The sequence below is a fragment of the Talpa occidentalis genome, unplaced genomic scaffold, assembly GCF_014898055.3.
Source record: "Talpa occidentalis isolate TD23 unplaced genomic scaffold, MPIMG_talOcc4v2.1 talOcc4.4, whole genome shotgun sequence".
NCBI classification, from domain to species: Eukaryota; Metazoa; Chordata; class Mammalia; order Eulipotyphla; family Talpidae; genus Talpa; species Talpa occidentalis.
In genome coordinates this window covers 35,207,825-35,234,121 of record NW_023604295.1, presented here as the reverse complement: position 1 = coordinate 35,234,121, position 26,297 = coordinate 35,207,825, and the positions used below count along the sequence as shown (strand labels likewise).

The 26,297-nt window shown below is 37.9% G+C and overlaps 1 protein-coding gene across 1 annotated transcript; it reads left to right on the top strand.

Annotated features, from left to right (window-relative positions):
* The first annotated feature begins 6,941 nt into the window (after positions 1-6,941).
* LOC119257387 (NADH dehydrogenase [ubiquinone] 1 subunit C1, mitochondrial-like) lies at positions 6,942-7,355 on the top strand. Its single transcript, XM_037525274.2, has one exon. It carries the CDS (start codon positions 6,944-6,946, stop codon positions 7,172-7,174), a length of 231 nt encoding a protein of 76 aa, XP_037381171.1. The 5' UTR covers positions 6,942-6,943; the 3' UTR covers positions 7,175-7,355.
* Positions 7,356-26,297: the final 18,942 nt, after the last annotated feature.

Sequence of the window (26,297 nt, the reverse complement as noted above, 5' to 3'; positions counted from 1 at the left end):
AGCAGTGTCTTCAGTCCGTCTGCCTGTTCTGCGCCCCACTCTGTCTCTGGTGAATCCTCTCACCCTCCCGCGCCTCTGACTGTACCCTAGTTCTTGTATAAATAAATCTTAAAAAAAAAAAAAAAGGAAAGAAAAGCCTGATAATCATTTACCCTACAAAAGGGTCTTTTAAAAATGTTGTATTTGAAGGCCTCCCTGGCGGCGCAGGCAGTTGAGCGCAGCGCTGTGAAGCTGTCTGCAGCCTCTGCAGTGCTGGTTGGTTCCCCACCAGCCTCGGAGCAACCCACATGGCGAGCAGACCTCTCCTATCTCGCCTGCTGCTCCCCGCAGCAGAGTATTGCGACAGTCTGCCTGTTCTGTTCTCCTGTCTCTGGTGAATCTTCTCGCCCTCCCGAGCATCTGGCTTGTACCCCAGTGCTTGCATAAATAAAAAAATAAATCTTAAAAAAAATGTTGTATTTGAATAAGTAGAAAGGTGTAGGGTCAGGACTGGACACAGTGCAGGTTTTCTGATCCCATGCAGACTGGGTAAAGGAGGAGTCAGAGTCCTCAGTGGCTTTTTGCAGGTTTTTACTGGGGTTTACCAGGCATATGACAGGCAGAGGGGCTGAGGGGCCAGGAGGCTGGCAGTCCTCCCAACACCCAGCAAATCCTCACTCTATCTGGGCTCTCTGGCGTTCTCTCTGCTTCTTTGCTCTTCTGTTCGTTCTGCTGCTTCTCGGCTTCTCTTTCAGTTTCTCCTCGGCTTCTGTTTCTGCTGCTGGCATCCCCGTGACGCTGCCCTTAAAAATCATAGTCTCAGCCCAGGTGAATCCCATCTACCTATGCCCACACCCTATTCCAGGTGCCCGCCATCAGGCATGCATTCAGGACCGCAAGGATCCATCATCAATCCTAATGGCGGGAGGGCAGAAAAGCCTGACATTTTTCCTTACCTTACAAAAGGACAAGAAAGGATTTTCCATATCAGTGGGTACCAGTGGGCAAGAGAGAACTATGACACCAGGCTAAACAAGGTTCACACTGAATTTCTAATTCATACCAGGTTACCAAAAATAAAGCAGGAGACAAGGCAGCACAAATTGGTCTTTCAAGCCAGTCCCTACACAAGTCACAGATCTACAACAGATTCAATGACCAGCTACAATTGGTGCTTTAAAATTTAAAGGTCAGTCTTCAAAAGAGGGAAGAGACTTGGTCTATATGGTCCCAGAAAAGGAAAACTGAAACCTAGATGAGAATTCCACATTTAAGTCAGTTTCAAATTAAAACGGCCTTTTTAAACTTATTTAATATTCAGCTATGTTTATTGATGTAATATGGGTTTAAAATGGCAACATTGGGATCTCCCTGGGCCTAGAAGTCTCAGTGCTATCACCATGAGAGCCTGAGTTCAATCCCCAGCCAGGGAGTTAACCCACATGGCACAGCAGACCTTTTCTGTTTCATCCACTGCTCCCCTCAGCAGTGTATTTCAGTAGATCTGCCTGTTCTGTTCCCCACTCTGTCTCTGGTGAATCCCAGCACCTCTGGCCTACACCCCAGTTCTTCTGTGCAAAAATAAGTAAATAAAATCTTTCAAAAATAACATTTAAAAATAAAGAAATAAAATAAGAATGATAACACTGGAACACTCACTGTCATTCCTTCTCTCTCTGTGCCATGGCTTCAACACTATCCTTAGAGCATGGAGTGAACCAGTTGATAAGTAGAACACAAACACAATTGCTATCTCTGTAACCACTGCTGTAGGTGACAATGACATGTGGAAAAAAACATATTTGTCTCTTTACCATACCAAGGGGATAAGCTGTAGTGCACACATTATAGAACTTTATTAGGAATATTCAAAAGCCACTAAAATAATAATAACTGATATTTATTTAATTCTTACATATATTTTCTAGGTGTTTTCATGTATTAAGCTACTTAATACTCTTGGAGAAAGTAGCTGATGTGCAAGTTGTGCAGGTAGAAAGAACATAAGGATAGATTCAGGTCCTAGGTGAAGCCTGTCTTGGTTCATAGCAAGGTCCCAATAGTGTCCTCAAATTCTCTATGGTACTGGAGAATTCTGGTTCTATATTCATCATATGAGGGGTGATATTGACAGACAAGAAAGATGAAGATTCAGAAAACTCCTTAGGGTAATCATTTATCAACATGCAACTCCAGGGAGAATTGGAATGAGTAGATTTTTGTTTTAAGTTATGGAGTTTGAAGAGGCATTTAAGGAACTTGGTATTAAGTATTCTATTCTAAAGTTTGAGTTATTAAACCTTCAGGGATAGACTTAAATGTTTTTGTTGTGGTGGTTGAGCATGAAGATAAATGTATTGTGCCAACACGATTGGCAATACTCTCCACAGTTCAACAGCTCACATCTAAGAATCACAACTCCATATCACAAACTCCTAAGAAAGAGTTTGGAATCTAACAACAAAGGGGAATTGTAGTAACAGGAGCTACACACCAGGGAATCTTGGTGTCAAGTCCAAGCTTCACTTGCGTATTGATAGCAAGGCTCTTATGATGGATATGGACAGACACTCCCTGATCCTTCTCTAAGAAAGACCTTACCCCAGAGGATGGGATTGCCCTCTCAGACAGCCTTAAGCTGGCAGTCCTTCAGGGGATGCCTCTGATGCAGAGTTTCCTTGCCCAGGCAGACTTCCTTCCTGGATATTGTATGCAACCAAGAACTGACGGAAACTAGACTGTAAAGGCCAGGACACTGCAGTTAAATTGGTATAACTCTTGTGGGCCATTTGAACTACAGCACATCCTCAGATGTTAGCTGAGACTATCAGGCAACTGAGTTCCCTTATAGAAATTCCAATTCTGTCTCTTCCCACTCCTTCATTTCCACCTTCTGTCCCAAGGTATTGATCCCAAGAACCAGGAAGCTACCCAGGAAACATCCTGCATGTTTATTTCAACATTTACTTTTCTTTATTTCAGCATTTACTTTCCAGAGAACCCATCCTTCCAAAGATCACTTAGCACTGAGGTAAGGCTTACTTTTATCATCTTTCAATAAAACAAAGGTCGAATTTTCATGAAGTGACCATTAAAAATTAATCACCACTTTACACCTCAACTACCCATCTACAAAATGGGAATATTGCATCTAATGATTCCTCTATATCTGTGATCCCAGATGTTATTTAGAATCTTCCAGTGGCCAGACAATATATGAAAGCCCTACCAACATTGTGGAATTCAGAAACTGAAAAATCACCCTAATTAAATTATTCTTTTCCAACCCAGCTATCATGTAAATACAGTGTCACATGTCTGCCCCATGGCTTAAATTTCAGATCTTTCAGTAGCTGAAATACAAGGAAGTCCCTGTGATATTTAGATATATTGGTCCCTTTCAGAAGAACCAACTTTGGAAAAGAAAAGTAACAAGGAAAACACATAAGTACTTTGGTCTCTAGGGCCTCTCTGGTGGCACAAGGGGTTAAGACACAGCACTGTGGAGGTGTCCTCAGTCACCTCAGTGCAGGTTTGATTCCCAGGTAGGTGACCTACATGGCACAGCAGACCTCTCCTGTCACACCTGCTGCTCCCCTCAGCAGTGTATTTCAGTCAATCTGCCTGTTCTGCTCCCCAGTCTGTCTCTGGTGAATCCTCTCACCCCCTGCATCTATGGCCTGCACCCCAGCTCTTCTATGTATAAGTAAATAAATATTAAAAAAAAAGAACTCTGGTCTTTGTAGAGAAAATGGGGTTTACAATATGAAAACAAGTTTCCCACAATCAAGCATATGCATTAGGGGATTCAGAGTACATAAGGCAGGACATTGAATGTTTAGTACGCTTCAATCTAAGCCCATCCTTTTCTTCATGGACTATCACAGAGGAAACACTAGAATTCAAAAGACTGAGTCCTGAGTCAAGGGCTGCATTAGGAATAGGTATATTATATTAGCATACTCCAAAATTCATTTTTACATTTAACATTATGCCACTCAAAATTTGAATATCTTTTTGAAATAAGACTAATTTCAAGAATGTATACTCCTAGATTCTAAATGGAATTGAAGAGTTGTAATTACCTAAACAGTGCTACAGGAACACAGAGATGGGTAAATAAAATAGAGGAGAAATCTCAAAAACAGAGCCAAGCACATATAATTATTTTGTACATTAAAATTGATGTATATGTGTTTCATTTTTAAAAAGTAATTTGTATCGATACTTATATGGAAATTTCCATGTGTGTATCTCACTAATGTTTTAGAGAAATTATTTTAAATTATGGAATAAAAAAGATTCAATCTTGAATATAGGATACCAAAAATTTAATTATTTTGAAAAACAAAGCTATATATATATATATATACCATAAACTAAATTTCAGTTTATTTAACCCTTTAAAATATGATTAATATATTGGATAGGCAGTTGCAATATAGTAAAAGATACACATATGTAATGAACAAAATTAGATAAAAACATATGTATCAGGTAAACAGTTGTTAAAAATTGAAATAAAAGATCAAACACCACAATAGGGAAATAGCCAAAGGCTAATTTTTACATTAAAATTTTAGTCATTCAATAATTTTTAATACCAATTTAATTGCTACATACATACTTTTAAATTGGTAAATATGTTTTCATATTTGACTAATAACATTTCAAAATATTTAACAAAAGTCTTAGATTCTTCCTAATTCCAGATTATTAGAGCAAGTATAATCAACAACAGGAATTTATCCTAAATAATTTAGGAATTTATTATAAATAAACAATGTGTATATATATATATGTATGTATGTATATTAAAAAATAGTTCGGTTGAGCGCTGAGTTGCGAAGCTGGCCGCAGCCTCTGCAGCGCTGGTTTGATCCCCAGCTGCCGGGTGAAGGTCCCACATGGCACGCAGACCTGTCCTGCTGCCCGCTGTTCCCCTCAGCAGTGTACTTCGGTCCTTCTGCCTGTTCTGTTCCCTGCTCTGGCTCTGGTGAATTCTCTCACCCTCCCACGCTTCTGACTGTACCCAGTGCTTGTATAAATAAATAAATAAATAAATAAATAAATCTTAAAAAAAAAAAAGATTCAATATCAGTAGATGTGACTGATTGATTTGATTTCAGCACCCTTTCCAAATTAAAATTTATAACAAAATGGATAAAAAAAAACAGATGAATATGCCATTCTTATTTCTAATCTTTTCTATGAGACAATTTTTTCTTGTGCATCCACGTGTTCTGATTTTCTTCCATTCATGAAGACAGATAATCACATGCACACTTTTAATCTATAGTGTTATATACTGTGGATTTGGGAAATTTGATAAAATTGTAACTTGGATAATTTCTTCTCTGTTTTCTCTGATTTTTTTTCTGGAGTTTTCCATAGTTGACTGTTAGAGCTTATGCCTTGGTTTTTCAATTTTCTCTTGTTTTCTCTCTTATGGACAATCTTTTCATGTTTTGGTTCTAATTAGTAAGCTATTCCCTTCACAATATATTCCAAGTATTTTTCTAGACATTTTTATTCCCACATTTTTAATTTCCAAAATGTTCTGACTTGTTCTTTGGTTGTTTCATTTGTTCTGTCCTAAAATGTATGAAGCATCTTCTTGTTATTTTCAGGATATTCTATTTTCTCTTATCTCTGTGAGGAAATTGTTTATACATCTTAATTGGCTTCTTTCTTTATGTCTGCCTTTTTCAAGTTCCTTTTTATTTGTTATTTAATTAGTCTGTTTTGTAAGAGATTTTTCTCAGATATTTCTTTCTTGGAATTTTCTGTCTATTTCTTTGCCAAAATTTCTATTAGTCAGATTTTTTTTCCTTGTTATTACTGAATGTCTCTTTATATACTGTAGAGATTAGTTCTTAGTGTGGCAACTGTCTTCCTAACAATTTAATCATTTAGCTTTAGCTAAATGTAAAATTTTAATTTCATATGATTAATCTTAATAATTTTATTTCAGAGGTTTTAGGAATATTGAGGCAAACTTTCCATAAACTAAGATTGTATTCTATAAAACGTGGGGTAAGGATACTTCTCCATATTTTCCCAAGTAGCTGGGGACTTGCCCCAAGATAATTTATTGAGAAATTCATTGATTTGAAATATCTTAGGGTTACATTTAACTTAGCTTAGAAACATTTAACTTAGCTTAGAAACCTCATAGAACTGAATAAATCAAATAAAATTTGTTTAATTTTTTTAAAGATTCATGTTATTTATGCATACAAGAGCTGGGGTGTAGGTCAGAGGTGCTGAAGGTGAGAGGGTTCACCAGAGACAGAGTGGGGAGCAGAACAGGCAGATTGACTGAAATATATTATTAAGGGGAGCAGCAGGCAAGATAGGAGAGGTCTGGTATGCCATGTGGGTTAGCTCCCCAAACTGCTGCAGTGGCTGCTGATAGTTTCACAGTGCTGATATTTAACCCCTTGTGCCACCAAGGAGCCCCTGAATCAAGTAAATTCATTTCCCACATTTAACTATAATTCTGAAGGTAAGAAAAAAAAAATCCTGGAATGGGTTTTGTTATGCCATTTAATATCCAAGTCTTTGTCTGTTCTTCTGTATCTTGTATCCTTTATTCTCATGGTTGCCTCATATCTCATAAAGAGTGCTGGATCCCTCACATAAGATCAGCATATTCAGGAAGGAAAGAAGAAAAAAAAGAAAGGAAAGGTGAAAAAAAAGAAACATTGTATGAATCTTATCAGTACCTTATGAATAACTCTTGTTGCAAAAAAGGTTAGTAAATGAATTTTGAAGCTATATCTATTGCTGCCCTAAACAAATATCAGTCTTCCATCAATACAAAAGAAAGCAAGAGTGCATTTTGGATACACAACTAACAATGTTGGTACTAAATTGTTATATATGGACATGATGGATGACTGTATATAAAATATTATAACATAGTATTTTATAAAACTATTAAAATACCGGACCCGGCAATATGGCGGCGCCCGCGTGGCTGCGCCGCTGCTCCCGGCTGCTGGCCCCGGCCAGGCTCCCGAGCGTTTCCGCCGCGCGGGCGAAGTTCTACGTGCGGGACCTGCCTCACGCCCAGCCCGACTGGCTGAAAGTTGGCCTGACCTTGGGCACCTCGGCCTTTCTGTGGTTCTATCTCATCAAGCAGCATAATGAAGATGTTTTAGAGTATAAAAGAAGGAATGGATTGGAATAAACTTTTGGAATACTAACACAGTATGCTCCGTAGAGTGATAAAACAGTTCCTCTGGATCCAGGTCTGTTGAGTTTTTAATGTGAGATGTTATATGTGAATATTTGTCAAGCCAGCATTTGTGTTTTACATCATTACATGAAAAAATAAAAATCCTCCTGTATTCAGACTCTGTAAAAAAAAAAAAAAAAAAAACTATTAAAATACCTGGGGGATAATTAGTTATATGTACTGAAGACAATTACAAACTCCAGAAAAAACAAAACTTGTACTTTGCACCAGCAATCATTATTTACTATCTATCTCATAAATAATCCTTGATTTGTATACCCATAATAATATAAAGCCAAAGTTTTTCTGACTTTCAAAGAGAAAAAAAAAAACTACTTTAAACACAGCCTTCAGAGTTCCTGGGGTTCAGGATATAATACATCAAGAACTTCCCAAAGGAGACTAAAAAGACCACAGGCCCTCTAGATTTGAGTGGACTTCACATCAATTAGGGCAAAACTCCAGCTAAAATATTTTCTGTAATTTCCTTTACAAGTGATTATTTCCACTTGAATCCTCCACTTGAATACATCCACTGACAGGGAGCTCACTATACTTCCAGAATGCTCATTCAACTCCTGAATAGTTCTAACCACTGTCAAATCATTCCCCATAATCTACCATGGTGGTGGAGTAGTGGTGTCATGGAAAATTCCCATTTCCAATAATCAGGGTCCGATTAACCAACCTATTGTAAATTAACTTTATTCGTCCTTTTCTACTGCATAAAGTCCTACAGAACATAGTTAATTCCTCTTTCACAGAAAGGAAGCCTCTAGTTGAATACTGTTGTCAAGCTACCCACTCATAATAATCTCTATGTCAAATTCTTCTCAAGTCCCTCTAACCATTTTTAAAGAAATGGTCACATTCCAGTGACATTTTGGACATCTTCTTTTGTGTTCACTTCATCTGGTTAATGTCCCTTTTAAAATGTGGCACTAGAACAAAACACATGATTGCCAGATGGAGTGGGAAAAATATGAAAAACAAATTTCAGAATTTCACATTACATTAAGGGGCATTTTGTAATGTATGTTTATGGGGGGGATCTTTTGGCAAAAGACAATATATAGAAAATATATAGAAATATATAAAAAAATCATGAATTATATAGAAGAATCATGAATTCCATCACCCAAACCTTTCCAGAGACGTCTGTCCCCATCCACTACCCACAAGATTCAAAGAGTTCCAAAGGTATGGCATGGCAATAAGTAAGAGAAAATGGTGTATAGGTGAGCCATCCTCTCAGGAAGAACTGCAAACTACAATTTTTTTAATGATTCTGAATATCAAATAACTGCAGGATGAGCTCTCTTCCAAGGCTCTGCCCTACCCACAAGGAGAACATGTCCCAATTTGCTGGATTCAAGCAGCCAGACTGTCTCTGATCTGCAGTCTCTGTCAGTATTCTTTTTCTTCACATCTACTCATGCTTTTTCTTTATACTCATTTAAAATACACTAATGGAAGTAGCCTGCCACGTGGATTTCCTTTTTGCCACTTTTGCTCGGGAAATGTGATTAAAGAACTTGGAGTGGGCTGTTTTACGCACAAATATTCAGACAGTCTCTTAGCAATAAATGGCTGTCGCTTCTATTATCTGTCTGGCTTTGAGTTCTATTATCTGTTGTGAATTGGTGCAGGGCTCTGTAAAACAGTTTTTAGGCAGCCTCATTACTCCCTTCCACACCTTCTGCTCCATCTGAGAGTGCCGCTGCTGTGATTGCTGGGTAATGTTTGCTATTAGACAAGGCACATAAAAGAATCAAGCTATGACTAATTCACTTGATGGCTCTGTGCCCTGTGTCATGCTCATTAACACCTCTCGACTCCGTTATTAAAGAGAATCACAGAGCAGACCTCAGCAGGCTCACATTTACACTAGAGGCTGCTTTATTTTTTCATCTGAGCCACATCCTTATCACTGACGTGTCCTGACCACTCTTGCCTTCTACCCCAGACCTATTCCACCCTGCCACACTTAACGAGGCCTTTCATTGAATCAATAAATGCTTATGGGAGTCTGTTGCCAAGAGAGACCTTTGGATTTTCTGGAAGTGGGGGGTTATGCTCTCTGAAAGATCACCCAATCAGTTTTTAGCTAAAAAGTCATCCAGAGATTCTCCAGATGGAGATCCAAAAAGAAAACTACAGTATTATCTTAAAATGTTTCTCAATATGTTAAAGTCTACCCAGCTCTTTTGTAACTATTATATTATTTGAGCCCTGTGTGGTAAGCTTCATCAATAATATTCTACCATTAGCTCTAGCACTAGATTTCTACCACAAAAGAGGTATTATATAAAAGAAAAATAGGTTATCTACAATGGTTGGTAACATATAAAGCAATTGTATTATTTATGTTTGACTTTCCCAAGCTTTGTGATCAAAGTAAAACAAAGGAGAGAGAGTTTTCCTTAATACTATCCACAGTGTTCTGATCTAAGACTATCATGGCATCATACATACTTGCTTTAAACATTAATTCTATTTAATAGTCACAAGTCCTGGTGGTATTTATCACTATTGTTCACAATTATCTACATAGCTTTTCCTTCAGAGTACATGGGAGACTGCACCAATCCACCTCTCGAAGCTGTGTGTTGCCATATGACTTGATTTGACCATGAAATATGAGTTGAAGTGGCGTGCATGATTTGTATGTGGAAATTTTAATTGCAGATGCTAGGATCTTTAGCTTGACTCTTCCCTTGTCGCAGGAATTGTAGAGACATGTATGCATATGGAGGTACCATTGATCTAAGAAGCTTCAGATACTCAGCACATGGGGCACAGTTGCTCTGGAGAAACAAATTCTCAGTAGAATTTGAATGAGCACTAGATAAAATTTTGTTCAGACAAAATACGAAGATTTTGAAGTTGCTTGTTATCAAAGCACAACCTAGTCTATACTGTCCAAAACAGTCTTCATTTGCTGTAGATGTATCACAAAATCAAGTCATAAGTGGAAATGAAATCGGATTCAATGTAGATGAATTAAAAAAAAAAAAGAACTTAAATTCAAAAGCTCAAACCCAATCTAAGATAAATTCTGCCAGATACTGTGTAATGGTTGCCAGGGTTTTTCACTACACAAGGACAACCATCTGGTAGGAACAACAAGTAAAGTGTGAACTCTGGTCCATGCTTTGCACACAAAGATGTACATCCTAACTTGGGACTGTGCTCAACAGTGGGTACCTATTTCTCAATCCCATGTGTGCATTATATGAGAGCCGAGTCCCTGAATTCAGACCTCATTTACTTTTTGAGTGACTTATAAAGTGCCACCTCTCTAAAGCTCCCATTTTTTTCATCTTTAAAATGTATAAAAACATCTTTACTCATTTTTAGGACATTTGAATTGAATGAGATATATGAAAGTATATATATAGGTCCACAACATAGGTCAGTAACACTCAAATCTGAAATACCAATATTGATTGCTCAAAGATTTCATCAGGCAAAAGGAAGGACAAATGATCATTTTCCAAAATAAAAAGTTTTGGAAGTTTCACAGATGTGCGTTATATTGTACTTGTTCCCATGTTATGATGGTATATGAGAATAACTAAAATCAAGGATATGCCTATACCACCTATCTCTCCCTCTCTGTCTTTAAAGAGATAGATAGATAGATAGATAGATAGATAGATAGATAGATAGATAGATAGATAGATAGACATACATACATACATACATACATACATACATACGTACATACATAGATTTCTCTTTTCTTTCCTCTCACTGCAAACTGACATTTTTTCAGATAATAGGAAACAAAACTGGCAAAAGCTCTGGAATTTTCCACCAGAAGACAAAGACTAAGTAATTTTCTTATTTATACTAAATAAATTTTAGAAGTAATTCTGGGCCTCCCCTGGTGGCTCAGCAATTGAGCGCAGGGCTGCGAAGCTGCCTGCAGCCTCTGCAGTGCTGGTTCGCTCCCCGGCCACAGGTGAGTGTCCTACATGTTGCAACAGACCTCTCCTGCCATACCCGCTGCTCCCCTCAGCAGCGTATTTTGTCAGAACAGTCTGCCTGTTCTGTTCCCTGCTCTGGCTCTGGTGAATTCTCTCACCATCCCACGCTTCTGACTGTACCCAGTGCTTATATAAATAAATAAATAAATCTTAAAAAAAAAAAAAAGAAGTAATTCTGATTGCCTTTTCTAGCCCACTTTTAGACTGAAGAGTAACAGAATATTCCTTTACAAAATATACTCTTTTGTCATATCAAATATTCTGAATTAAAGTTTCTTGAGAAACAGTTGGTACAAGGACACTCTGGCTCTCCCTGTCTCTCTGAAAGCAGACAGTAAATCTCCAATGTGAAAATTACCCTTCCTGTGTGGAAGGGTAGAAGGAATCCTCATCACTTCCGAAATAGGAAATTTAATTTTATTTTAAAGATTTATTTATTATTTATACAAGCACTGGGTACAGTCAGAAGCTGGGAGGGTGAGAGAATTCACCAGAGCCAGAGCGGGGAGCAGAACAGGCAGAGTGATGAAATACACTGCTAAGGGGAGCAGCGGGCACAGCAGGAGAGGTCTGCACACCATGTGGGACCCTCACCTGCGGCCTAGGATCAAACCGGCGCTGCAGAGACTGCGGGCAGAGTCACAGCCCAGCGCTCAACCGCTGTGCCACCAGGGAGGCACCCCAACATAGGAAATTTAAGACTTAGCTTGTTGTCGAAACTAACCTGGCTAATTTTTCACCAATTTAATACCCAAGCACAAACTGCTTAGTCTTACAGTTCTATATAAATTCATTGTTTCTTTGAAAGGCATGAAAGTTTCTTACTTTGATCACTTCTTTGAGTTTCTTATTTTTATGGGGCTCCCATACATATATTTTTTTCCTCCCATTGTATGTCATTTTAATTATTAGATCAGCCAAAATGCCTAGAAGGGAAAAAATTTTACCTCTACAAGATGAATAAACTGTTTCCAGGGGACAAAACACTCTGATAATTTCAACTTGAGTAAAATCCCACCCATAGGTTAAATAAACTGTAACCAAAGATGGGATCAGGGTTATGGAAAATTACAAAACCAATTGAAACCAATTGGTTAGATTGAGAGAAGAAACAGTTCCAAAAGAAATAGGCTAGACAATATTGTAGATGTCCTCTTTAGATAGTATCATAGGGTGAATCACTTAGGAAGAGTGATGATAAAAGCAAATTCAACATTATGTTGTCAAAGGCAGAATCAATTATTGATATGATGGGTCCAGTGACAGAACTAGGCAATGTACTTCTAACTCTTGGAGTAATTTTCCATAAAGACAGATTGTCTGGGTCAACGGGAAGTTTCCCACTGTCTTACATGAGAGGACATAGTTCCCTATAAAATGTTCAAGCTAATTTTTTTCTAGTGTTATAAAGGTTTATAAAATAAGGTAATTATAACTATAAAATTAACTATGTTTCAAAATATTTCCTGAGGTTGATAACTGTACCAAAGTTATGTAAAATAATGACCTTGTTTTTAGGATATATACACTAAAGCTGTTAGGTCTTGCAACTTACTCTCAATAGATTTTTTTTTTTTTAAATTGGATGGATGGGTGCAGAGAAAGAGAGCTAGAAAGAGAGGGGGAACGGATGGGGAGAGAGAGAGGAGAGAAAACTGGAATTTCAAACTCTACTCAGTACCAATGGGGTACTGAATATCACTAGAGATCACATTGAGAGCCTAACTTCTACCTTGATCTGACAGTAACAGTGCCTACCTCGCTCTCTGCCAAAGTGCAGTCAGTAAAAGCAAGCTACAACAGAAGGTTTTACTAAGATCCAGTTTCTCTTAACATAGTCCCCAAACTGTTTAACTTTCAATATATTACTATGCCAACCACCTTGAAGATCTCAAACTGAAAGAGAACAATCAATAGATAGCCATACAGACATGATAGTTATGCTAGAATTGTCTAACAAATATTGTAAAGGAGTCATCACAGAAATACATCAATAAACAATTATTAAGATAGTTGAAGCAAATGAAAAAAAATTTTAAATGCTAGCAAAGAAACATGTCTTAGCAAAACACAGATAAAGGAACCAAATGGAAATTTTAAAATATAAAAATACAATGACTGAAATTTAAAAAATACATAATGGATGAATTCAACAGCAAAATGGAAGGGAAAGAATAGTGTACTTTAAGGACAATAGAAATTACCCAATCTAAACAACAGAGAAAAATAGACAAAGAAAAAAAATGAACAAAATCTGAAGAACTTATGGGAATGTAGCAAAATAGCTAAAAGCTGTGTCACTGGAGTACTAGAAGAAGGTAGAAAAATTGTGGGGCTCATAAAAGTACTTGAAGAAATACTAATTAAAAACATTCCAAAATTGGCAAAAATAAACCACCAAAATCACACAAAGACCTAGAGAGTCAGAAACTGAGTGGATCCCAAAAAGGAAAAACCAAAATAAATTCACACCAATATACAGCATGATCAAAAATTTTTTAAAGACCAAAAAAAAAAAAGGAATTGAAAACAGCAAGAAATAAGCCTATACCTAGATGAAAAATATCATTCAAATGGCAAAGAATTTTGCATCAGAAATTACAGAGACCAAAAACAAGTGGCACCTTTCTTAACTACTTAAATAAAAGAACTGTTAACTCAGAACCTAGTGCCAATGAAAATCTCCTTGAGGAATGAAAGGGAAATCAAGACATACTCAGGAACAGGAAAATTAAGAGAATTTGTCATCAGAAATCTACCATAACAGAATGACTAAGAAATTTATCTAAACAGAAAAGAGATGATAAAAGAAGAAATCTCAGTACATCAGGAAGGAAGTACATGTTAAGCACAAACAAGCATAAATAAAATATACTTTCCTTCTATTGAGTTTTCTAAATTTATTTTTGACTATCAAAGCAAAAATTATAATACCGTCTGATGTGCATCTAAATATGCAGAGAAAACATTTAAGAATATATTTTATATGGAGGAAAAAAAAGATATGTAAGGGATTTAAGATATTTATAGCTTCAATTGAACTGATAAAATTACACTAGTTAACAACATTTAGTGATGAATATATAATGTGAAATCTAGAGTAACCACTGAAAGAGCTCTGCAAAGATGGAACATTCAAAAAGTCTATAGAAAAGAAAAAATGAAGCTCTAAAAAGTGTTCAAGTAATCCAAACGATGGCAGGAAAAAAGAAAAAAGAAACAAAAGGTAGAAATAAAGAAAAGAAAAAAATAGAATAAATGTAAAATAAAAATAGCATAGCAAACAACCCTAAATTATCAGTAGTTGTGCTACATGTTATTGGCTTAAATATATCAATTGAAAGATAAGGACTGACAGAGGAGAAAAGAATATTAAAGTAGTAGGAATCATTCTACCTGTTATCAAGACCTACTAAGTAAATACCTAGTGTAATTAATAAAGATTTTTATTGGTATAGGAATGGATCAGTAGAAGAGGATAGCGAACCCAGAAATATATTTTTAAAAAATGCCCAACTGATTTTTGATAAAGTTGCAAAAGTAATTCAATGGTAGAAAGACCATTTTCAACAAATAGTGCTGGTATGATTGGACATATAAAAGCAATAATAGTGAATTCCAATCTAATCCAAATGTATTACATATAAATTAACTCAAATGGATCATGGACTCAAATGTAAAATGAAAAATTATAAAATTGTATAAATAAGCATAGGGAAAAGTTCGTTGGTACCTTGGGTTAGGCAATAATTTTATAATTGACATTAAAATCATGATCCATAAAAAAATACAAATAAATTGGACTTCATGAAAATAATAAATTTTGCCCCACAAAAGTTCCTGTTAAAAGGGATGATAGAACAAGCTACAGACAGGTGGGAAAAAATTGCAAACCATGTATTCAACAAACATTATTATCTAGACTATATAAAAATTTACAAACCAAGAGTAAAAACAAATAGCCAAACAACAGAAAGATGTTCATTCTCATTTGTCATTACAGAAATGCAAATTAATACCATAATCAGATATCACCATACATCTATTAGAAGGAGTGTAATAAAAAGTAGAAACACCAAATGTTGGCAAGGCTGTGAGCAAACTGGATCATTTATGCATTACTGCTGGAAATGTAAAATAGTATAGTGACTCTGGAATAAAGAGATTGAGTATTCCTTTAAAAACTAGACATGCAATTGCCATACAACCCAGGATTGTACTCTTCAGCGTTTATCACAAAGAAATGAAGACTTGTGTTCATTCAAAAACCTATTCACAAATGTTCATGATATTGTATTAGTTTGCTTGTGCTGCCATAACAAATTACCACAAACTGGATTGCTTGAGCAATAGAAACATAATGTCTCCCAGTTACTGATGTTAGAAACCCAAGATCACCGTGTCAGCAACTTTGTTTCCTACTGAGAGATAAGAGAAATACTGTGTTCTGTGCTCTCTCCTAACTTCTGATGTTAATTCTTGTTGTCCTTGATTTGATCAAGTGTCACCCAATCTCTAACTACATTTACATGTGTCCTGCACTCTGTGTATATATCTTCAATTTTACCCTTTATATAGGAACATGAGTTATATTGGTTTAGGGTCTCTCTTAATGACCTCATTTTAACTTGATTATCTCTGTAAATAACCTATCTTTCTGAGGTTATTCTAAGGTATTGGGGGTAAAGTTTTTAACATATGAATTCTGGAGAGACACAATTTGATAAATAATAAATGCCTTAATTTGTAATATCCCATAACTGGAAACAACCCAGATTTCTGTCAATAAGTGTATTTAAACAAACTACCCATATACCCAACAACCTGAATGACTCTCTAAGATACTATGCTGTTTTCCAAATCTCAAAAGTTTATATAATGCATATTTCTATTTATATAACATTCTCAAAACAACAAAATTATAGAAGTAATGAATAGATTAGTATCTTAATCTAAGAGATTAGCTGTTGGGAATTAAGGAAGGGATGAGGCAGGAGAGAAGTACATGGTTAGGAAAAAAGTGAACAAGGATGCTTGTAGTGATGGAATGTTCTGTATCTCCACTGTATGAAAGTCAATATCCTGATTGTAGTATTACACTATAGTTTTGCAAGGGGTGCACAGGATCACCGTTTATTATTTCTTGCAATTGCATGTCAATCTAAAATTATCTTTAAAAAGTTTTCAAAAAAGTTTATGTGGAAATGCAGAGGACTTAGGAAACAAAGAAAAATATGTGGGGAAACATTTCAAAATCACTCATAATCTAACAGAGGGTTGACTGTTATTTTCAAAAAGTGATCATGTTACAATACATATGTAACCCCGAAGACTTCTAGGATCCTTCTGCCCCTTAAATTGCAGATAAGATTGTGCCAAAGATATCTTCCATCTCCCTTTCAGTGTTCTACAAAAACTGACAGAGTCTCCCTGGATTTATGTTCTTGCTTAGAGGAAGGAGTAGGAGGTGATGACAGACAGCTCACAGGTATCGTGTCTCTGAAATCTTGCTTTAGTTAAGCCAGTTCCATTTATGGATCATCTAACAATTCCTCTCATATATTCAATGCCTTTGCAGACCACTCCCTTACCAAAACTTTAAGTTCTTGAGACAGGTATGTGCTTGGCATGTTTTAGTGATTCAGAGGACAGTGGCTGAGTTAGAAATAATTCATATCGAATACCAAACTTCTTTATTCTGGGAAATCCTTCTATTCTGTACAAGTAGCCAGCATTAGTATCTACTTTTCTTGTAATACCTTCTGAAATCTTGCCTTTTTTCTTTTGCTCCTTTATTTTTTTTCACAAGTTTCTAATTTCTGGTTTTGCTTATTCAAACAAAGTTAGCATTTTCTTTTGTCATCTTGGCTCCTGGTAGCCCATGACCTCTGAGTTTCACTTTTCCGGTAAGCATTTGTCAAGAAATTTTTTAAATCAGGAAATTTTCTTTCTTAAGAGAAATTCTTGGGCATTTGTAAAGCAAATGCACTTATTTCCCCTACCATGCACTTTATACAGAAGAATATGCTCTCAATGGATATAGCTGCCATGTGCCAAGAGACATATCTAGGACAGATGTGATTAATTATCCTGATCTTTGATTGCTCTGAATGTTTTCTAACATTGTCCTCTTGTCATATTTGGGAAAACTTGTTATATTTGGGGAAATGAAAAAAATCTCAAATATCATTACATTAAAAAATGGGAATACTAATATGTAAGGATATGTAGACAATCACTCTTCCTTCTTGTTAATGAAATCCAATATTGCCCCAGCAGTAATATGCCAAACCTCAGATGCTCAGTCATGATGGGTGTTGCAGGTTGAATTGTGTGCCCCTGGAACTCATATATTGAAAAGTCTTAACCCCCAATGCATTAAAATTTGATCCTATGTGGAGATAAGGTCTGAAGGAAGGAATCAAGTTAAGTGAAATCATTAGGGGGCCCCTAATCCATTATGAATGGTGTCTTTCTTTTCTTTTTTCAAAGATTTATTTGTTTATGCATACAAGAGCTGGGGTACAGGCCAGAGATGTGGGGGGGGGGGGCGGTGAGAGGATTCACCAGAGCAGAGACAGAGTGGGGAACAGAACAGGCAGATTGACTGAAATACACTGCTGAGGGGAGCAGCGGGTGAGACAGGAGAGGTCTGCTGCACCATGTGTGAAGCTCCCTAGCCAGAGATCAAACCCATGCCACAGTGGTTGTGGGTAGCTTCAAAGGTTGTGTCTTAACCTCTTGCACCACCAGGGAGGCCCCATGAATGGTGTCTTTCTAAGAGGAGATTAAAACATATGCACGTAGAGGAATGGCCATGTGAAGACAAAAAACTGCTGACTTTGGTCTTAGACTTCTACTCTCCATAATTATGAGAGAGTAAATTTCTGTTGTTTAAGCCACCCAACCAGTGGCACTTTGTTATGGTAGTTTTAGGAAATTAATGCAATGGGTCTAAATCAATCAAGAATTTTTTTTTCCACTTTGTATATGACCCAGCTATGGAAATTGAGAAATAAAAGGAAGTCTCTCAGAAAAGTTCATATTTTAGACATTCTCTGAAGACATAATGCTTGGAATTGTAGCAGCCTTCTTGAAGGCATGAAACAAAGAAAAAGAAAATTTCAGGGATATTGATCTTAACCTTTGGCATTGATTAGTTGCTAAGGCAGATTTAGATCTGTTCATCTCTGGACACCTTGTTTTGTAAGTCTTATTAATAAATCCGTATTGTTTGAATTAGTTTTGGCAGGTACTCTCTTATTTGAAGCCAAAAACGTCAAAGCCGTTACATCATAAAACATTGCATTAGCTGTTTTCATATGAAGCCAATTCAATCCTTTGCCTGAAACCCGAAGTCTCATTTTTAAAGGTAGTGTTAGTACAGCAATCCCAGGAATGAATTTCACCACAACAGAAAGTAGAGGGAAATGGATAGAGGTACACTAGGAAAACACCATCCCACTGTATCTAAAATTATTTGGTAGCAAGTTCTCCCCTAGAGCCTTGACATATTAATTTCTCCAATATTAATTCCATCATTCAAAAACATTGACTGGACTTTGTCGACATATATTGCTCTTTGTGCTAGTCCCATTGAAAAGTCTGTACTTTTTCCTGACTCCAATTCAAGGTCATTTATTGTGTATGCAGAAACTAAATATTTTAGCAAAATTCATTTGGCAGATGGATAGACCCAAATGAGGGCGGTACCGCCTGGCCTGTTGCCTCCGGTTTAAAAGGAGCCAATCACTGTCTACCACACGCCATGATTGAGAATCCACCTCTAACAGGAAGGCACAGGTCATCTCAGACAATACCTAAAGAAATGTCAAATGGCACAGGCGGTTGGCAGCCACAGGGGGGCCGTTTGCAACTGGGAGACTCTGCTCCAGAGAACAGCCTGTTGGCACAGGCTGCTTTCCAGAAGGCAATACAGTTTGTACAAGCTCACTGGCGCCACAAAGACATGGTCAACTGCCACCCTCCCTTGAGCCTTGCTGCTCTAGAGGTGGGAGAAAGTCTGACACAATGGGTGGTACGTGAAGTCATCCTTCTGAACCAAGCAACTGCTAACTGCAGTGAAGAGAAAAGTAAAATAAGCCTTTGGTTTTTGTTTTTGTGTGTACGTGTGTGCTGAGAGCCAAGGAATTATTATTTTCCATCCAGGTGCCCAATAACTGAAAAGCCATTTCTGAGGGCGCCAAAGCTACCTCTCCGTATTGTTGTTGTCCCACTGAAGGGTGGGCAGGGGCTGGCAGTGAGACAGACTGTGTTTTAATTGGCCTCCTCCTGGAATGGAAAGAGCCAAACATTTGCGGGATGCTTATTCGAGCCAGTTTCAGAGTAATAAAAGTGCATCTTTGATACACAGAGAGTTTATGTTCTTCATAAAAATGCTAATTGCAATCTTTGCAGAAAGGAGTGGCAAGAATGCTTTCCCCCTTAGGCTTTTTAATATGAATGCAGTTGTCCTATGTGGATGACCTTGTGTTCATTAAAAGGGCCAAGGCTTAAGTCCTCTCTGCAGCCTTTCAAAGCCCACTTGAAAGATCCTACCACTGTGAATGCGAGCGCATTCAGGCTCTTTTCATGGAAAACTGGAAAGCAATCTATTTCTTTCTTTTTAAAAAATCTCAATACAAACAGGAGGAGCTTAGAATATTTTTTCCTTCAGTGAGTGTGTTTTTCCAAGGTCAATTTGGAGGTTCTTCCTATTTGGCTGAGAAAAACTGGAGCCCCGGTAAGTGCGTTCACAGCCCTCTGTGGCTTGGAAAACTTCCCCACCTACAGATGCTACACAAAGTTGCTGATGTTTTTCCAGGGCCCCACTGTTTGCTTCTCTAGCTACAGAGAAGAAGACAGGGTGATGAGTGAGGTTTTATTTGTCCTGCGGGATGACTCACTCAACAAGAGTTTCCGACCCAGAATTCTGGTCTTTCTTCTGCTCTCCTCATCCCCATCCCCCAGTCCCTTTTATTTTTCAGTGCCTGGGCAGGTTTCCATTCACCCGCCCCTGTCATCTTCTTCAAATCTAAAAAAAATAATAATAAGACTTTTTTTTAAGTTCAGCTTCCCACAATTGCACTCAATTTACTCTGGGAACTTGTTTAAAGGGCAGGGTTTTTGAAACATGATCAACCAAATAATCAGTTCTGGGTTACATTAAATAGCATCCTTCCAGACCCAGCCAAGCCTTAAGAGAGAGGGAAAACAGCTCCCTTCGAACCCTCCCACCCTGAAGGGGACTCTCTGTCTCAAAGAGTTTTTATTGAATATTTCCCGAAACATTGTCTGTCTTTCCAAAAGGAGAGTGTGCTCCCTTTTTCAAACTCAGTCCCATCTTCAGTCCAGCTGCAAGCAGGTGTTATTCAACAGCTTTGGGTTGCTCTTGTGCTCACAATGCCTCCACAGCAGATGCTCTGATTCTCAGAAAGACTGGTATTTTTTTGTTTTGCAAAAAGGGAGTGGAGTGATGGGGCACTAAATACAAGGAATCAAAATATGCTAGACTAACCTGACAAAATGTCATATCATCTCATCCATTTTCTCTGAAGTCATGCAATTCCAGATCAAATATCAAAATTTTAGTTCACAAAATTTGATTTCAATATGCCTATCAGTTCCCCTCATTCTTTGTAACCCACACACTAGATATTTTAAAACTTGTCTTTCCCCAACTGCAAAATGGACAAAAAGAAAAAAGAAAGAGCAGTGATATTTCTCACGAAATGCCACTATCTAGATATATAATTCACTGTCCGTTTATTCTAGTAAATAGTCATATGGAAACAGTTTTATTGTGCATAATCTAAATCCAACACAATCCAGCACTGACCGGGAAATCCAGGTGAATAGTAGTTTTTGTGGACTCCAGTTTATACAAAGCAAGCTCTAGCCAGGCAAGAGTGACCAAGGCAGGGAGGGGTCAGCCAAATCAAAGATCAGGTATTAGGAAAATCAGGAGTTTTAACTCAAAGAAGACATGCAACAAACACCAAGTTCAGATCAAGGCTAATGTCTCAAAACCAAGATCTCACAGTTGGATGAAATCGTTCAAATGTTATGATGTTCTCCTAATGATACAAAGAATGAACAGGTACCTAATGGGGAGAATGAGGGGGTGGAGAAGAAGCTGATGAGCCTGTTATGCTTCTGTGGGTAGTAGGAAGGTCTTCCTAGAAGTGCTGATATCTGCGTTAACGAAAGTGTCTCTTCAATGAACCTAGTGAGAAATGACTGGGTATAGGGCAGGTGGTGAAAAGAAGAAGCCACAAAAGAAAGAGAATGGAGACAAACAGCATGACATGAGGGTGAAGTATAAGCGTATTTGAATGTGAATGAATGGGCAGATAAATAACTGCATGAAAAGAGAAGGACATTGATGTCATTTGAGGATTAACATTGAGGAAAATGAAACAATCAGAACAGAATGTGCAGGATCTTGCAAGAGTTAGAAGACAGAGCCCCCCTGGGTGGCATAGCAGGTTGAACACACTGCTGTGAAGCTGTCCACAGCCTCTGCAGTATGGGTTTGATTTCTGGCCAGCCAGGGAGATTCCCACATGGCACAGTAGAACTCTCCTGCCTTGCCCGCTGCTCCCCTCAGCAGTGTCTTTGGTCTGTCTGCCTGTTCTGCTCCCTGCTCTGTCTCTGGTGAATTCTCTCACCCTCCCACACATCTGACCTGTACCCCAGTTCTTATGTAAATAAATAAATGTTTAAAAAAAAAGAGTTAGAAGACAGAAATACCTGTGACTTGCTCTGCTTTTCTTCTTTGTTCTAACAAAGCATCCTATTTTATAACAATTTTTTTTCACATATATCTTCCTCCATGGGAGCATATACAGTTTCTTTTCTGTCTTGTCTATTTCTAAATTAATTGTCTAGCATTTAGAAAGTATCCATTCAATTTCTGTGTTGAATGAATGAGCATAGGGATAAATGAATATAAATATATGTAGTAAATATGAAGTGAAATGAAATCTAGGCCTATGACAACTGGAATAGAAGCAGAGATATAATAACCATGCAAGTCTTCATGAGATGGTGAAATCAATAGCACCTTGCAACTGGTTTGTGGCAAAAAAGGAGGAAAGAGTCAAAGATTTAGAAATTCAGTGTCTGAGAGAATGACGCTGTTTGGATGGGGGTGGGAGGCTACATTCACTTGAGCAAGAGTGGGACCAGGTCCAAATGGAGTTGAGGTTGGCTTTAGTCCTATTAAGTTAAAGCGATAGCTATCTTGCTGAAATTTCTAGAGGAGGTGAAAATCTGTAGTTGGAACTCAGAAACAACGTCAAGAGGTTTGATTTTACCTGTGTAAAGGCGTCAGTTAAAGTTGTGGGCAAGGATGAACTTGTCCAGGATGGAGGGCAGAAAAGAGAAAGCAAACAAAGACAGAGCCTTAGGGAAGGTGGCAAGATGAGCTGGTGCCTGAGGTTTGGGAACCACATCTTGATCTCCTGATTTAGTTTTCTGATCTCTTATCCACCTACCCAACCCAGAAAACATCACAGGTCCTTATCCTTTTCAGGGAGAGGAGGCTTTAAACGCACACTGCATTCCAGCCATTAACTACAATCACCATTCTTGCATCAACCATTAAGAGTTACCAATCTGCTCAGAGATTGCAACTCAAGACTGTGCAACGCAAACTTATTTTTCCCTCTGATGCCATTTACTTTCTGATGATGTTATTAAAATGAAAGGATTTTTTAATGAGCTGGGAGGGAATCTACTTAACCAAATTGTTCATAAAAGGAATAAAACACATCAAAACTGCTTTGCGCCAGTCCACCAATATAAGATCCTGCAAGAACCTTCTTATGTAAATATTTACAAGGAGAGTAAAAAGAGAAAGTGGTTTGGGGAGCAACCAGATGGAATAATACAAGAACAAGCTTAAATACAACCAAAATGGGCTTCACCGGCAGCGGGACATCCTCTCAGGAATTGACTATTGCATGAGGAAGGAAAAATATAGAGTTAAAGGGAAAAGCTGCTTCTGGCAGAATGTCTCTTGAGTCCAATTTCAGTTAATCTCTGAAAACTGGGTTTTTGTTTTTATTAAAATCTCCAAAAACCTAACTATAATAAACTCCCAAATAATAATATTGATGGATTAAAGAATGAATCATTCCTTTATGAGCAACGTCTACACTCTCCCAAAGTCCTTCCAAATGTGCTGTTCAGTACAGGGTGGTCCGCAAGTAGGAGTTTCCTCTTGGGTTATCCTCACCTTATGTCCAAGCTGACCGTTGGCATTTTATTTCTGAGGTTATAGGGTCTGTTCATGCGGCTGTACATCAGCCTGTGATGCCTTCTCTAATCTCCATTTCTGCATCTTCCTTTCCTTGGGGAACCTGATTACAAAGAATCATTTACAGATATTTCAATTATACAATGTTTTGGTAACTGCTCTCCTGCCCTCCCTTCACCTCTTACTGGACTCCCCTATATAACCCTTTTCCAAGTCAGAACACATTTGAAGTAAACTTGGCTCACAATACATTTTGCAAATAAACCACAAAATAACATGATTGTAAAAATGTTAGCTGCAAAAGTAATAAATAAGGAAATAAATAAGTGCGTAACCACAGATGCTCGTCTGGCTCCTAGGCTCTCTGACCATGGGCGGCCCTCTGCCATCTGTCCTCACTAGTGGAGAGGCAAGGAAAATGGTAAGACACTTTATCCTTGCCCAGAGGTCTCATAGGTGGAAGTCACACAGAGAGATTTTCATCTCCTTGGGAGTTAGGCAGGTCTATGTTGGAGCTGTCCAACAATAGAAGATATTACCAGAGAGTGGGAGAGGAAGGCTTCTTACCACTGGCATTTGGGGCTCACCTACTATTTTTGAACATACAAGAGGGGTCAGATTTGTGTCTGCATGCATTCATGTGATAGCTCTTTAATAACCCTGGGAAATGGGCACTATTAGTCCTAATATGCAAGCAAAAAATTGAAGCCCATCAAGAAACAAGTAAAGGTCAGACTACAACATTTCACAGATGCTATGAAATCTCCATAGTGAATAGATTGAGGTGAGGGAGTATGGGAGAGATAAGTGTGATTAGTTCCTTCCTACTTTCAAGGCTGACTATTGCAATGGCTTCATTTCTAAGGATTTGAAATTAAGCACCTAAGTCTAAACATCAGGCTTGGAAATTTTTTACTAACTTTCACTTTGAAATTCTGATAATCCCAAGTTCCTCTTCACCAGAAGACCTCTGTTGTTGAAGGATTTTGCCAAAGGTGTGATGAGATGAGCATAGTTTAATCAAAGCTGAAACATGAGGGTAAAATCTGGACCTGACACTGAGTAATAGACTAAAATTTTCAATTTTTCATTCAGGGGTCCAGAATTCAATATTGAATAAAAGCTTATATCACAGGAGAGAATTTAAATAGGAGTGGATTTAGAAATGGAAAACAAAGTCCCTGGTGTTCAATGTACAGAGATAGCAACATGCTAGGGACTTGGGTCAGGACCCTCCTCATACAACACTACAGGACAGTGTTCACAGGATGGTTATCTGTAGTGGGCTCTCAAAGTGGTGCACAGGGCCTGTGACTTGCAAATCTCTTCAAGGAAGACTTTCTTCAGGTAAGGACAACAAAAGGAAAAGTATAGGCTCAGATAAGATAATAATCAAATGAAGGAGATCAAAGCACGTGCAAAACACAACCAGAAGTAAGGGCAGTGATGGGGTGCAGAGGACACTCTTCAGTTTACCAATCTCACGTCCTTGTCTTTGGTCTCCACACTTCTATGAATCAAGGCTATTATGCCTATTTTTCAAAAGAAAAGATGGAGATTCAAAGATCTAAAATGATCTTTCTCAAATCCTCAGCTCTTAGGTAGGAATCCAAACCCAGTGCCCAAGCCCCCATTTGTGCCTCAGAGCTTCTCCCTATTGTAATAGTGTGATACCCAAAGAGAGGGGATGATGGTGAGCAGCGAGGAGAAGATAGAAAAGACTGGAAGACGCACCGAAGACTGGGAAGGGAAGACTTGAGGAGGCATGTGGAGCAAAAAGACATGTGAAGAAGAAGCTCTACTTGCTTCTCAGCCTTGGACCTGTGCCAGGGAACTGGGGGACATGGAAGAAGACATTTGGAAGAGATGGAGACACAGGGGAGAGACTTGTGGGGAGGCTGACAATGGCATTCTTTATCTTGATTTGCATTTTGATTTTGCTCTTTTCCTCCCAGGCTTGCCTGGCCCATTCTGCTCCTTTTCTATGTTTTCCCATCAGAAGGTACCTCAGTGTCCCTGCCTTGGTCCAACTCTGTTTGACTGGACATTAGCCAGGAGGGGATGGTCAACTGGATGTTTGATTGGAAACTATTTTAACTATAGTCTTTCTCTTCTCTTCTCTCTTTTGCACACTAACTGTATTAAAGTTCTTTTTATTGAAGGTTTTATGCACTTAGAGTATATTTGTCTTTACACTGTGGGTGGCAGAACCTATTTAGAGCAGGGATGTTTGGGGGTTCTAGGTGCCCCTCATTCTTCCTGCTAAAAGTACTATCTTTTCACCATATTAGAAATGTTGTTAGAGAGGGATCCACAGCAGCTCAGTGTACCCACTTAGGACAAAAGCACCAGAAGACCACATTCAGAGAAGAAGGAAAAGAAACTTAGTTATAGAGATGATAAGGAGACTGGAAGAGGCCTGTGTAACATAAAAGACCCACAGCACTTTCAGATTTATTAAATCAAACCAGATCATTCTTCTTCTAGAACACACCATTCCAAATGCTGAAGGTTTTATGGTTTCAATACAAACTTTATTGTAACTCAATTGGGATGGAACTCTTTCTGAAATTGATAGTGTTTGTCCATATTCTAAAATAAAGTATGTATGAGGAATATAATTTAGCAAGGCAGTGGGGGATGTTGGGGAATGAGCTGGAATACTACCTCATGCCTACTAACATCTAAGGACACTCCAGAGGACTCTAAATTTAAAGCACTGCTTGATTTCTGTGGTGTTTTCATTCTTGAGGATTTGCAGAGGGTATTTTGTTTTTGTTTTGTTTTTTGGTTGTTTCCATTGTCTATGTACTTTTTTCTT